The 15,503-nt window shown below is 40.9% G+C and overlaps 1 protein-coding gene across 1 annotated transcript in view; it reads left to right on the forward strand.

Annotated features, from left to right (window-relative positions):
- The window catches only part of LOC129836349 (protocadherin-15-like), a 340,099-nt gene that overhangs the window by 151,009 nt on the left and 173,587 nt on the right, over positions 1-15,503 (forward strand). Inside the window, exons 11-14 of the mRNA XM_055902394.1 lie at positions 3,378-3,486; positions 3,652-3,764; positions 7,537-7,743; positions 9,548-9,682. Coding sequence (XP_055758369.1) covers positions 3,378-3,486; positions 3,652-3,764; positions 7,537-7,743; positions 9,548-9,682 — 564 coding nt within the window. The remainder of the gene's footprint in view (positions 1-3,377; positions 3,487-3,651; positions 3,765-7,536; positions 7,744-9,547; positions 9,683-15,503) is intronic.

Here is a 15,503-nt window from a genome sequence, read left to right on the forward strand (position 1 = left end):
AATGTTGCTGATCCATCCTCAGTTTTCTCCTATCACTGCCATTAATCTCCCGCTTCTCTCTCCCGGATCCGGGATCCTCCTCATCAAAAAAGCTGACTAGCATAGCCTAGCCTAACGCGACAGGGATATCATATAATATAATTTTCATGAAATCACAAGTCCAATACAGCAAATGAAAGATAAACATCTTGTGAATCCAGCCATCATTTCCGATTTTTAGAATGTTTTACAGCGAAAACACAATATGTATTTGTATTAGCTAACGACAATAGCAAAAGACTCAACCACATATTTTCACAATTTTCTCAAAACCGACCAAATAGAGATATAATTAGTCACTAACCAAGAAACAACTTCATCAGATGACAGTCTTATAACATATTATACAATAAATGTATGTTTTGTTCGAAAATGTGCATATTTGAGGTATAAATCATAGTTTTACATTGCAGCTACCATCAACAATATCACCAAAGCAGCCAGAATAATTACAGAGAGCAACGTGAAATACCTAAATACTCATCATAAAACATTTATGAAAAATACATGGTGTACAGCAAATGAAAGATAAACATCTTGTGAATCCAGACAATATTTCCGATTTTTTAAGTCTTTTACAGTGAAAACACAATATAGCATTATATTAGCTTACCACAATAGCCAAACACACAACCGCATTTATTCACTGCATAGATAGCATTCGCAAAAACCAGCAAAATATATAAAATTAATCACTAACCTTCAAGTTCAAATCAAATCAAATCAAGTTTATTTTATATAGCTCTTCGTACATCAGCTAATATCTCGAAGTGCTGTACAGAAACCCAGCCTAAAACTCCAAACAGCAAGCAATGCACGTGTAGAAGCACGGTGGCTAGGAAAAACTCCCTAGAAAGGCCAAAACCTAGGAAGAAACCTAGAGAGGAACCAGGCTATGAGGGGTGGCCAGTCCTCTTCTGGCTGTGCCGGGTGGAGATTATAACAGAACCGTACATGCATACATGTTGGACAGCAAAAATGTTGGACAGCAAATGAAAGATACACTAGTTCTTAATGCAACCGCCGTGTTAGATTTAAAAAAATAACTTTACCATAACAAACAGCTTACGTTATAGCGAGACAACGCCCGCAAAAAGGGCGGATAATAGGACTAAAGATTTTCCACAGAAATACGAAATAACATCATATATTGTTCTTACTTTTGTTGAGCTTCCATCTGAATATTGTACAAGGAGTCCTAGGTCCAGAATAAATCAATGTTTGGTTTTAGAATGTCCTTCTCTCCTGTCGAATTCGCTCCACAAGGCTAGCCAATGTTGATGACGTTCCCAATTTCTCTCGACGCAGAGAACTGAAAGCTCCAAAAGTCCCATTAAACGTTGAATAAACTGATGAAACTCGGTTGAAAAAACCTACTTTATGATGTTTTTCTAATATCTATCAAATAAAAACAGAGCCGGAGATATTAGCCGTGTATACCGAACGCTTATCATAAGACAACATGGAGGCACTTCCCGCGCCTAGGTAGAGAAAGGAAATTCTGGTCACGTCATTCCAAGAGCTCTTGTTCGACCTCAGATCAAGCTAGACACCCCATTCCACCTTCCACTGCCTGTTGACATCTAGTGGAAGGTGTATGCAGTGCATGCATATCCATAAATATTAGGCAATTTAATAGGCAGGCCCTAGAACAGAGCATCGTTTTCAGATTTTTCACTTCCTGTCTGGAAGCTTGCTGCAAAATGAGTTCTGTTTTACTCACAGATATAATTCAAACAGTTTTAGAAACTTGAGAGTGTTTTCTATCCAATAGTAATAATAATATGCATATTGAACGATCTAGAATAGAGTATGAGGCCGTTTAAATTGGGCACGACTTTTTCCCAAAGTGAAAACAGCGCCCCCTATTCACAAGAAGTTTTAAGCTCTTTAACAGTTTTAAAGTCACCATTGGCATCATGGTGAAATCCTTGAGGGGTTTCATTCCTCTCCGGCGACTGATTTAGGAAGGACACCTGTATCTTTGTAGTGACTGGGTGTATTGATACATCATCCAAAGTGTAATTAACAAATTCACCATGCTTAAAGGGATATTTAATGTATTTTTTGTTGTTATTTCTACCCATCTACCGCTAGGTGCCCTTCATTTGCGAGGCATTGCTCTACTAAGGGACCTTTACAGATAATTGTGTGGGGTGTACAGAGATGAGGTAGTCATTCAAAACTCATGTTAAACACTTTTATTGCACACACAGTGAGTCAATGCAATTATTATCTGAGTTGAATCACATTTTTACTCCTGAACTTATATAGGCTTGCCATAACAATGGAGTTGAATACTTATTGACATTTCAGCTTTTCATTTTTTATTAATTTGTAAACATTTCTAAAAACATAATTCTACTTTGACATTATGTGGTATTGTGTGTAGGCCAGTGACCCAAAATTCTCAATTGAATCAATTTTGAATTCAGGCTGTAACACAACAACATGTGGAAAAGGGTGTGAATACTTTCTAAAGGCACTGCAAATTCATATGCTGTATGGTGAGGGTTTTCTCTGAATGAATAATTGATGAGTGTATTTATTGTAAGTAATTACAGAGGCTAGACACACCTTATTAAGTTGATATGTATTTATTTTCTCCCTTAGGGGTATTAGCTATCTGCTCTGGAGTCCTCACGAGAATGGCTGCTGGAGGAGTATTATAGCTAATCATCATTGTGCAGAGCTAGAGGGATTTGATTTAGCGCACCTCCATACATTGTAAAAGTGGTGGAGTGTGTTTGTGTGTGTGTGTGTGTGTGTGTGGGGGGGGGGGGGGGTATAAGGATTACAGTGGACCCTGGGATATAAATACTTTCCCCAAGGGAGGGATTCTGCCTGAGCTGTTGGTTAGCCATGTGCCTTCTTGTGCTATGGAAGTACAACGCAAACCGCTAAGCACACATCCACTTACTGTATTAGCCATATGTGGGTACACTAGGGAAATGCAGAGCAAGCTAATTAGTGCTAAGGGTGTCTATTGGCAATGAGTGTGCGTGAATAAGAGAAGTACAGCACAACAAACAGATTAGCTGTGATGTATGGTACTATTATGCATGTTGGTGAGAATTCTGAGGAGGAAGAAACCTAAAGCTGTTTAATTAGATTGTTAGCCTATTCTGTTAACAGTAGTGTACTGTGTGAATGGGGACTGAATCTAACAAAGCCATAATACTGATATATTGTTTATGATATTTAATATTGAACATTTAATTGCATTTTGTCACGTTTCCCTTGTTCGCAAAAGGCTTAACAGTGTAATGGGGATACAAACTACTAACACAGTTAATTGGTTACTGACTCCCCCCTTTTCCTTCCTCCCTCCTTTTCAGAGTGAACTGAACCCGCTGGGGGTGACCCCACCTATCCGAGCTGTGGACATGGACAGGAACATTCAGCCCCCGTCTAAAAGGCCAGGGATCCATTACTACATACTGGTTGGTAGGTTCCTCACAGAGCTACCAGTCACACACATGCATGTTTGCATGATCAGTTCCACTAGTCCACTTTGATCCTTTATCGTTTAATCGCTAATGTGTTATCAATGGTCACCATTCATGCCCAAAAGCAAAAAACAGATTATTTGTGCGTGTTGTTTTACTTCAGGTCAGCCCTCAAAGTACCCAGACTACTTCTCCCTGAACAAGACGACCGCAGAGCTCCTCCTCTTGAAACCAGTCAGCAGAGACCTGTACACCAAATTTACCCTCATCATCAAAGTAAGCAAACCCACCTTTAACCTGAAATCAAGGTGCAGCATGTATCACACTATCAACCAGAGAATTTGGGTAAGCTTAGTCAGCCTTTAAGCCTGACAAAAGGCAACTAAACCAATGCTTACAGTAGTGTCAGTAATCTAGGAACATGTGATAGGAATTGTTGCTGTAACCTTCTTATGGATCCTGATCAGAACTAAGGATTACCTGTGGTGATGAACAGAGCAGACTATCATCCACCCACCAGAACCTCTTTCTATTTAAAACGGTAGCCCCTGAGCACTGATCAGGTTGCCATGTACACAGAGAGGAGAGCAGAGGAGGGAGTGATCTCCACGCAGAGGAGAGGAGAGAGTGATGATGTGTGAAGAGCATGTTTTGTGTCGCCAGGAGAGTTGTCTATGGAGCAGGGCGAGGGAGATGGAGGGAGGGCGATATCAGGCTTATCTAGCTGAGTCACATGGAGATGGAACTGGTGCTGGGGGTATCAGCAGGGAAGAAGAGAGAGAATTAGAGATTGGTATCTGGAGACTGCTCTGGGTTAGCTAGTAGATACTGCTTTACAAATATGCCTGCTGCCATTGAAATACATTGAGATCTTTATACATCGAGATACCTGGAGGAGAGAAAATAGTATAACATAGTCGTATTTTATTGTTACTTGTTGTATAATGTTCAGCACCAAGGACATGTTGCACCAATGTTATCATTGATTCTGATGTCTCATTGGAAAAAGCCATTTTCTCTCAGAGGGTGGCTAGGACAAAAATGAAAAATAAAGATGGGTGAGATAAATGGATGGGGGAAGAGGGGGAGACAATAATAGTCAGATCAATACAGAGGAAGGGGAAAGAAAAAAATAACAAGAGAAATAGAGAGAGAGGGGGGATTGAGGGAGGGGGGCAATGAAGATTGAGTGATAAACAGTGACTGTAGGTGGCAGAAAGTTTCCTGCAGCCTGGTGTGTTCTAGCAACGGAACACAGGTAATTTACCACTGCCTCCCAGAAACAGGGACATTACTAAAGAGACAAACCACAAGGGAACATACTTCATCATCCTTTTCCCTCCTACCCTCTCTCTATCTGCCTAACGCTTTCACTCGCTGCCTCTCTCTCTCTCTCCCCATCTCCTCTTTCTAAAAGCATTTTCCCTCCGGTGTTCCTGAGAGTAGATTAGATCCTAGGGAGAAACCACAGGGTAGAAGTGGGTGGTGGGTCGATGGTTGTCCAATCTCATCAGTCTGAGATGGGCAGGAGGTGGGGGTGGTCACAGGAGATGGACACAGTGAAGATGTACAGATAAATTGGTGGTGGTAGACATGGAAGGAGTGCTCTTCAAGCTGGGCAGCAGGAGGATATGAGAAAGATGGACAGATGAGGCAGCACTCCAAAAGTGAAAGTTGGAAAGCAAGCACTGAGCGGGGGAATCTTTTATTTTATACTCCAATATACTTGCAATAGATTCTATGCACAGGTACTCCGACCTTAAAAAGAAGACAGAGAGAATGTCCTAAAGAACACATTTTCTTGTGAGTAGCTAGGTTTACATCTAATTGGCGACTTTTCATGCAAATATTCTAAAATCAGCATAAAGACGATATGTGCATTTTCCCACCGGTGGTGTGTTTCCACTGAACGAACTTGTGAATAAAAATCAGTGTGTGATGACGTAGTACACACAAAATGTACTTTTCTGCTTAAGTTTGCATGTACTGAATAAAAATCTAAAGTTCAATGTGTTTCCATCACATTTTCAACTCTACCGATAGTTTTGTCACAATAACTGTTGCGTTAATAAATAGCAAATGTGCCTACTTTGGTCTTCCCATGTATGCCAACAGCTCGGATATACTGTGCAGTGTGGGTAGGCTGTGCGGGTTGGCTAGTCTACATAATGAGATTGTTACTGATAAGAATATTTTCATTTGTCAAACGACAGTCAAGCATCAAGTCACCAGAATTAGACCCTCAAGATTTATTGGAAAGGAGCATCAAGAAAGAAGCACTTTCTCCAATCAATCAATCAATCAATTTTATTTTATATAGCCCTTCGTACATCAGCTAATATCTCGAAGTGCTGTACAGAAACCCAGCCTAAAACCCCAAACAGCTAGTAATGCAGGTGTAGAAGCACGGTGGCTAGGAAAAACTCCCTAGAAAGGCCAAAACCTAGGAAGAAACCTAGAGAGGAACCAGGCTATGAGGGGTGGCCAGTCCTCTTCTGGCTGTGCCGGGTGGAGATTATAACAGAACTATGCCAAGATGTTCAAAAATGTTCATAAGTGACAAGCATGGTCAAATAATAATCATGAATAATTTTCAGTTGGCTTTTCATAGCTGAGCATTAAGAGTTGAAAAACAACAGGTCTGGGACAGGTGGCGGTTCCATAACCGCAGGCAGAACAGCTGAAACTGGAATAGCAGCAAGGCCAGGCGGACTGGGGACAGCAAGGAGTCACCACGGGCGGCAGTCCCGACGCATGGTCCTAGAGCCCAGGTCCTCCGAGAGAAAGAAAGAGAGAAGGAGAAAATTAGAGAGAGCCAAGATTTTCAAAATGTTCATAAATGACAAGCATGGTCAAATAATAATCAGGAATAAATCTCAGTTGGCTTTTCATAGCCGATCATTAAGAGTTGAAAACAGCAGGTCTGGGACAGGTAGGGGTTCCATAACCGCAGGCAGAAGAAGTTCATTGTAACTCATTTCATCTCTAGCCTAATGAACTGCATGGTCTCCCGAGTCATAGTGGGAGGACCACACACCATGTCATCACGTTCACTTCAATATGATGGTTGCTATATCAATATTTGCACATAAAGGCGTTTCCACCGCCATTTCTCGCATAATACATTTTACCGACACAAAAAGATACCACCATGTCGAACGAATGATGTCGGCATTTATACATTTATACTTTAATAATCTTTCCAATGAGCTATGACCACCATATGATTGTATGTTCCATGTATGTTGTAAGTTGCGTATCAGTACATGGTACAGTGAGGTTCAAAACAAATCAACGTTTATTTGTCACGTGCGCCGAATACAACAGGTCACCTTTCACCTTACAGTGAAATGCTTACTTACAGGCTCTAACCAATAGTGTGAAAAAAGGTGTGTGTGTGTGTGTGTGTGTGTGTGTGTGTGTGTGTGTGTGTGTGTGTGTGTGTGTGTGTGTGTGTGTGTGTGTGTGTGTGTGTGTGTGTGCGCGTGCGCGTGCGTGTGCGTGCGTGTAAGTAAAGAAATAAAACAACAGTAAAAAGACATTTGAAAATAACAGTAGCAAGGCTATATACAGACACCGGTTAGTCAGGCTGATTGAGGTAGTATGTACATGTAGGTATGGTTAAAGTGACTATGCATATATGATGAACAGAGAGTAGCAGTAGCGTAAAAAGAGGGGTTGGCGGGTGGTGGGACACAATGCAGACAGCCCGGTTAGCCAATGTGCGGGAGCACTGGTTGGTAGGGCCAAATGAGGTAGTATGTACATGAATGTATGGTTAAAGTGACTATGCATATATGATACACAGAGAGTAGCAGAGGCGTAAAAGAGGGGTTGGGGGGCAAATAGTCCGGGTAACCACATGGTTACCTGTTCAGAAGTCTTATGGCTTGGTGGTAAAAACTGTTGAGAAACCTTTTTGTCCTAGACTTGGCACTCCGGTACCGCTTGCCATGCAGTAATAGAGAGAACAGTCTATGACTGGGGTGGCTGGGGTCTTTGACAATTCTTCGGGTTCATAATAAATATACACGTCTCCTTCTTTTAGGCTGAGCAGGACAACGGCCACCCACTCCCAGCATACGCTGAACTGATCATTGATGTCCTGGATGAGAACAACCAGGCTCCGTACTTCCAGTTCCAGTCCTACCAAGGCTACGTCAGCGAGGCCTCCCCAGTAGGCACTACCATCTCTGCCAGCTCCAACCTCACTGCCCCCTTGGGCATAATCGCCCTGGACAAAGACATTGAAGAGGTATTGGGGATGTCTGCGTGCACACACACAAGCACAAACATGTCGCTTATGAACCTGCAAATACACAATACTATGAATGCACGCACAAGTACATACACAGACAGCGCACACAAATACACACACAAGCAACTAAATGTACATCTTAACCTTTGGAATTAATTGAATTTCATACAAAATATGAAGCCTATAGTGAGTTTTTCAGACTAAATCATTTCATGAGTACATAAGCCAATTAAATATTTACATTTGATAGCATGTTTATGTTAGTAAAATACTTCCAGAAGCCCATTCTAAGATGGGAAAACACTCTCCATCATACTGTATTATCATTGATGCTGCTTTGTCTCTTTGTTGTAGCTGCTGCCTGGTCAAACACCTGTAGGTAAACGTGTGGTTTGTGATGCTGTTATGACTAAAAGTGTGCCTTTGGGTTTTACTCTACTGCATGGTCTGTGTTCAAACCTCTGGGCCAAGCTCTCTTTCAGTTTTTTCAGATGTGTGACTCAGTTTTCCCTTCCAATTATCAATTTCTTCATACACAAATGTCTAATGTTTTTGTGTTTTGCCGTGTGTGTCTATTGTTCTAGTCAAGTAACACATTTTTATGTTATTAGTGGGTAAATACACAGATCGCACCGATACATTTAGTACATTCAGTGTGTGTGTGTGTGTGTGTGTGTGTGTGTGTGTGTGTGTGTGTGTGTGTGTGTGTGTGTGTGTGTGTGTGTGTGTGTGTGTTGTTGAGATGATGATTCTGAAAAGCACAACATTTCAAACAGGCGCTGACAGGAGTGGGTTTTCTTAGCGCCTCAACTGCATTTAAATGGTTGAAAACACACATTGAGACAGGCTGCCAACACACCAGGAGAAACTCAGAACACAGATGCACAGCAGCATTCGCCCCCACTCTGTTTGTGCTTTTGTCACCAGGATATTTCTCTTTATGTTGATGATGTTGAAAATATTATTTTATTCATTTCCTCAGATGACACCTAACACAATAAACTCCTCAACAGAGATGTCTCAAACTTACTTTCCCTCTGTATCATGTCTTACTGTGTCTCTCTTTCTCTGTGTGTGTCTGTCTGTAACTTTCTATCTCTCGCTCTCTTGCACTCTCTCCCTCTCAGCAGGGTGAGATTAAGACATCAAAGTGCAGCTCTAAAACAGATCAATGGGCAAAGCAGTGTGAATGTTTAGCAGACATGCAGGCCTCATTGACAGACTTGAATCTCCATAACAACCCAACCCTGCTTAAATCAATTTTGGAGGAAAGTATTGAAACAGTACAGTATTGAATATATAGTCCTCACTTTTAGACCAAATTACTCCGTACTCCATTTTATATTCATATCTAAAGATCGCATACGAGTTTGTTATTAAGACACATGAACTTTCACATGTTCAAGAATGCATTTTTTTAATGAAAAAAATATGTTCTTCTTTCAAACGTCTCGACTGTATTGTACAGTAGGCCGGCAAACGCCTAGGTTTCTGTGAATCAATCATATGCTGTAGCTTGTTGCCAGAGCCGCAATGAAAGACCTACTGTACAATTGTAGTGTGCTTTATAGGGGGTATAAAATCACATGATTTCTTAGAATTCCTTCAAGGCCTTCCCCTGTTCTCAGTACTATGTTCTCAGTACTATGTTGTCTTTGTCAGCAGTCTTTTACCACTCAGACATGTTTTGACTTGTTCTGTCTCTCACGATTGTTTTTTCCTCAGTGACACAGCTGCAGATTTGAGTAAGGTCTTGTCTCCATGGTAACCCTCTTCTCTCCAATGTCTTTACTTTTTGAAGAGCAAAGACCCTCTGTTGACGGTGACTCTGGATGACTTCAGCACCAGCTTTGCCATAACCCCGACCGGGATCACCCGCTACCTCCGACTGCTCAAACCTGTGGACAGAGAGAAGCAGATGACCTACACCTTCACGGTACGCCTCGTTCCAACCACATCCACATATATTACCAAATAACACCCACCACTCTAATAAAGTATATGGGAGGAAACAGCACCCACTTGTAAAAGATATAAGAGCTTGGTTTAGGCTGTATGATATGACTCGACACAACTACACTGCCTACGGGATCAATTTATTTTCAACTCAGTCAACACAATTGAACTTAACTTATGTTGTAGCAGTTTGATTTATCTACATCTATGCCTCTATTGAATAGATTAAATAACTTGGCCAGGCACGTTACTACTTTACACCTTTATTAGCATGTATTTATTCTGGATCACCTGTTCACTGACTTACAGTAGCTTTCCAAGACCCAACCAATACCAGATGAAACCCTTTCCTTCTGGACAGGAACACACTGCCACTGTTGGCTCCTGCTGTATTTTGACACACAGTGCTCTGCAGCACCTTCACAATGAAGGGATTCTATCTTACATTATTCAGAGACTTAATTGTGTTCTCTGTATTGATGGCATGCAACTACATATGTAGTGCTACTGTTCTCTTTGACATTAAGACCCTCCGTAGTCTCTGAAGAGCCCCTGGTGCTTTAACCTGTCTAGGATCAGCGTGCCGCTAGCGGCACACCCCCCCCCCCCCCCCCACTGAAAAACCAGTGCCGCGAAATTCAAAAAAAATATTTTTTTAAAATATTTAACTTTCACACATTAAAGTCCAATACAGCTAATGAAAGACACAGATCTTGTGAATCCAGTCAACATGTCCGATTTTTAAAATGTTTTACAGGGAAGACACAATATGTAAAGATGTACATCTATTACCTAAAAACACATTAGCATAATCCACCATCTTTTATTTGTCCACCAACACCAGTAGCCATCACCAATTCGGCTAAACTAAGATATTTATAGCCCCTAACCAACAAAAAAACTCATCAGATGACAGTCTGATAACATATTTATGGTATGGGATAGGTTTTGTTAGAAAAAAGTGCATATTTCAGGTAGATGGCATAGGTTACAATTGCACCCACCGTCACAAATGGAATAGAAAAACTACTTAGAGCAACGTGTTTACCTACTTACTAATCATCAAACATTTCGTAAAAATACACAGCATACACGAATCGAAAGACACAGATCCTGTGAATACAGACAATATTTCAGATTTTCTAAGTGTCTTACAGCGAAAACACAATAAATCGTTATATTAGCATAGCACATAGCACATAGCAGCCCAGCATTGATTCTAGCCAAAGTGAGCGATAACGTCAACATCGCCAAAAATATATTAATTTTTTCACTAACCTTCTCAGAATTCTTCAGATGACACTCCTGTAACATCATATTACACAATCCATATAGAGTTTGATCGAAAACGTTTATATTTAGCCACCAAAATCATGGTTAGACAATGTGAAATGTAGCTCAGCTGGTCAGAAAATGTCCTTGCGCCACTTAGACAGTGATCTACTCTTATACATAAATACTCATAAACGTGACTAAAAAATATAGGGTGGACAGGGATTGATAGACAATTTAATTCTTAATACAATTGCGGAATTACATTTTTTAATTTATCCTTACTTTTCAATACAGTTTGCGCCAAGCGAAGCTACGTCAAAAAACATGGCGTCCTAAGCCACTAAAATGTTTCGACAGAAACACGATTTATCATAATAAAAATGTCCTACTTTGAGCTGTTCTTCCATCAGTATCTTGGGCAAAGGATCCTTTCTTGGGAGTAATCGTCTTTTGGTGGAAAGCTGTCCTCTTGCCATGTGGAAATGCCAACTGCGTTCGGGATGAACTGAAAAGCGTGCCCAGCTATTCACATCGTTTCAAAAATAAATGTCCCAAAATCGCACTAAACGGATATAAATTGCTATAAAACGCTTTAAATTAACTACCTTATGATGTTTTTAACTCCTATAACGAGTGAAAAGATGACCGGAGAAATATAACAGGCTAAACTAACGCTTGGAACAGGAGCGGGTCGGTGTCCTCCACGCGCGTTACGCACCAAGAAAAGACTTGCTAGCTACAGGGTTTTTTCATTTGTAGTGCCTGTGAACGCGCAATCGACCCCATTGGAATCGTCATCACGTAAAGGCATCCAGGGGAAGACGTAAGAAGTGTCCGTATAGTCATAGCAATAACAGTGCCCTTTTAACTGACTTCAGAACAGTGGCCAACATTTCTGAAATCTGACTCCATGTCAGGGAAATTGCTGTAGAATGGGCTCTGTTCCACTTAGAGACAAAATTTCAACTCCTATAGAAACTATAGACTGGTTTCTATCCAATGATAATAATAATATGCATATTGTACGATCAAGGATTTTGTGGGAAGCCGTTTCAAAAATTACCCAATTAGCATAAATAGTCTCAACAGCGCCCCCATCCTCAACAGGTTAAGCATCTACATGTGTGTACTCTCCCTGTGGGATGGTTACATATTAGAAAGCATCATTATTTAAATATTGAGGGAGTGTTTCCTGGAGAAAACACGTTTGATTAAACAAAAGAGAAAGTGGGAGGGTTTGGGCGATAGAGGTGGTAGGATACTAGTCTGTTTTCAATATCTGCATCTGTGGTCATGATGTGCCAGCTGAGTTCAGAAGCTGTGAAGATCAAATATATGAAGCTTCAGCTTCTTTATCTCTACTGCCTCACTCCCTCACTGGACCAGTCAGGAAGATATTGATAAAGGGGAACAGATGCCATGTTTGAACTCTTTACACCCCTTTGGAGAAGGAGTTAGCTCTTTTGGATCTCACAATCAGAGGTCTCCGTGTGTGTGTCAAGGACCTCAGCCACCCGAGCCATGGCCTGTTCACCCCTCAACCATATAGAAGGCGGGTACAGGTGCATCAAACCTGGGACCGAGAGACTAAAAAACTGGCCATCAGACTGTTAAATATTCACCAGCCAGCCAGCCCCTGCCCAGTAACCTCTGCCTTGAACTTTAGTCACGTTTACTAGCTGGCTACCACCAGGTACTCAACCATGCACCTTAGAGACTGCTGCACTATGTACATACTGTAGTCATTGAACACTGGTCACTTTAAAAATGTCTCAGTACTCTTTTACACACTTCATATCTATACAGTGCATTCGGAAAGTAGTCAGTATTCCCTTGACTTTTTCAACATTTTGTTACATTACAACCTTATTATAAAATGTATTAAATATATTTTTCACCTCATCATTTTCTATGCACAATACCCTATAATGACAAAGCGAAAACAGGTTTACTTTTTTTTTTGTGCAAATCTCTTATAAATAAAAAACAGATACCTTATTCAGACCCTTTGCCATGAGACTCGAATTCGAGCTCGGGTGCATCCTGTTTCCATTGATCATCCATGTGATGTTTCTTCAACTTGATTGGAATCCACCTGTGGTAAATTCAACTGATCGGACATGATTTGGAAAGGCACACACCTGTCTATATAAGGTCCTACAGTTGACAGTGCATGTCAGAGCAAAAACCAAGCCATGAGGTCGAAGGAATTGTATGTGGAGCTCCGAGACAGGATTGTGTCGAGGCACAAATCTGGGGAAGGGTACCAAAAAATGTCTGCAGCATTGAAGGTCCCCAAGAACACAGTGGCCTCCATCATTCTTAAATGGAAGAAGTTTGGAACCACCAAGACTCTACCTAGAGCTGGCCGCCTGGCCAAACTGAGCAATCGGGGGAGAAGGGCCTTGGTCAGGGAAGTGACCCAGAACCCGATGGTCACTCTGACAGAGCTCCAGAGTTCCTCTGTGGAGATGGGAGAACCTTCCAGAAGGACAACCATCTCTGCAGGACTCCACCAATCAGGCCTTTATGGTAGAGTGGCCAGACGGAAGCCACTCCTCAGTAAAAGGCACATGACAGCTCGCTTGGAGTTTGCCAAAAGGCACCTAAAGGACTCTCAGACCATGAGAAACAAGATTCTCTGGTCTGATGAAACCAAGATTGAACTCTTTGGCCTGAATGCCAAACGTCACGTCTGGAGGAAACCTAGCACCATCTCTACGGTGAAGCACAGTGATGGCGGCATCATGCTGTGGGGATGTTTTTCAGCGGCAGGGACTGGGAGACTAGTCAGGATCGAGGAAAAGATGAACGGTGCAAAGTACAGAGAGATCCTTGATGAAAACCTGCTCCATAGGTTCACCTTCCAACAGGACAACGACCCTAAGCACACAGACAAGACAACGCAGGAGTGGCTTTGGGACATGTCTCTGAATGTCCTTGAGTGGCCCAGCCAGAGGCCGGACTTGAACCTGATCGAACATCTCTGGAGAGACCTAAATATAGCCGTGCAGCGACGCTCTCCATCCAACCTGACAGAGCTTGAGAGGATCTGCAGAGAAGAATGGGAGAAACTCCCCAAATACAGGTGTGCCAAGCTTGTAGCATCATATCCAAGAAGACTCGAAGCTGTAATCGTTGCAAAAGGTGTTTCAACAAAGTACTGAGTAAAGGGTGTGAATACTTATGTAAATGTGATCTTTTTTAAATAAATTAGCAAAAATGTCTAAAACCCTGTTTTCATTTGTCATTATGGGTTATTGTGTGTAGATTGATGAGGGAAAAAATGTGTTTTATCCAATTTAGAATAAGGCTGTAATGTCAAGGGGTCTGAATTCTTTCCGAATGTACTGTGTATTATTATTGTTGTTATTATTATATACCATATACTAGTCAAGGCTCATCCTATATAGGGTAACACTTTACGTGACACCCAGGGTCATAACAAATTATGACATGGTCATAACCATGTCATAATATGCCATAACAGTTGACATAACATTTCATAACCTGTTATAATATGGTCATAGCACTGTTATATTGCGTTATTTAATGGCTGGTTATGACACATACGTGTCAAAATCCACAAAAGCTACCACACAAGGCAAAACTTTACATTACACCATAGCATACGTGTCAACAGTATGTTTATGTTATAACCATTTTTGGGAAATGTACTATATTATATTATCATTGTAATCACGCACACATTGATGTCAGACATGCACCTACCCCAATGCTCTGTTGCTGGTGACTGGGATGAATGCAGGAGCAGATTTCAGGAGCAGGACAAGACACCCTCTTTTTGACTGATATAAGGCCGTGAAAGGCCGACCTGGCTTATATGATTATGATGGTCATAATGCTCTTTGAAATTGTTATAAAGTGCATTTTCTAAACGCTATATGACGGAAAAAAACGGGACTGTAAGGAATTCATTCCGACAACAACAACAAATGATTTAAAAAACAAATTTTTAAATGAAAGGAAACTTCCTGGCAGGGAAAATAATTATTTATATTTGTTTGGGTTTTGACACTCGTATGTAGGTGTTACAACCAGCCATAAAATAACGCAATATTTGCCACAACTATATGACATAACAGCTGACATAACTATATGGGTCATGACAGTGTTATGACTATATTATGACAGGTTATAACAAGTTATGTCAGCTGATATGAAATATTATGAAATGGATGTCAAGTAAATTGTTACCATGTACTGTAGATATAGATTTACAGTACCAGTCAAAGGTTTGGACACACCTACTCATTCAAGGGTAGTTCCTAATTTAAAACTATGAAATAACACATAAGGGATCTTGTAATAACCAAAAAAGTGTTAAACAAATTAAAATATGCTTTATTTTTGAGATTCTTCAAAGTAGCCACCCTTTGCCTTGATGACAACTTTGCACACTGTTGGTATTCTCTCAACCAGCTTCATGAGGTAGTCACCTGGAATACATTTCATTTAACATGTGTGCCTTGTTCTTTCTTATTGCATTTGAGCCAATTAATTGT

Source organism: Salvelinus fontinalis, chromosome 37, assembly GCF_029448725.1.
Source record: "Salvelinus fontinalis isolate EN_2023a chromosome 37, ASM2944872v1, whole genome shotgun sequence".
Taxonomy (NCBI): Eukaryota; Metazoa; Chordata; class Actinopteri; order Salmoniformes; family Salmonidae; genus Salvelinus; species Salvelinus fontinalis.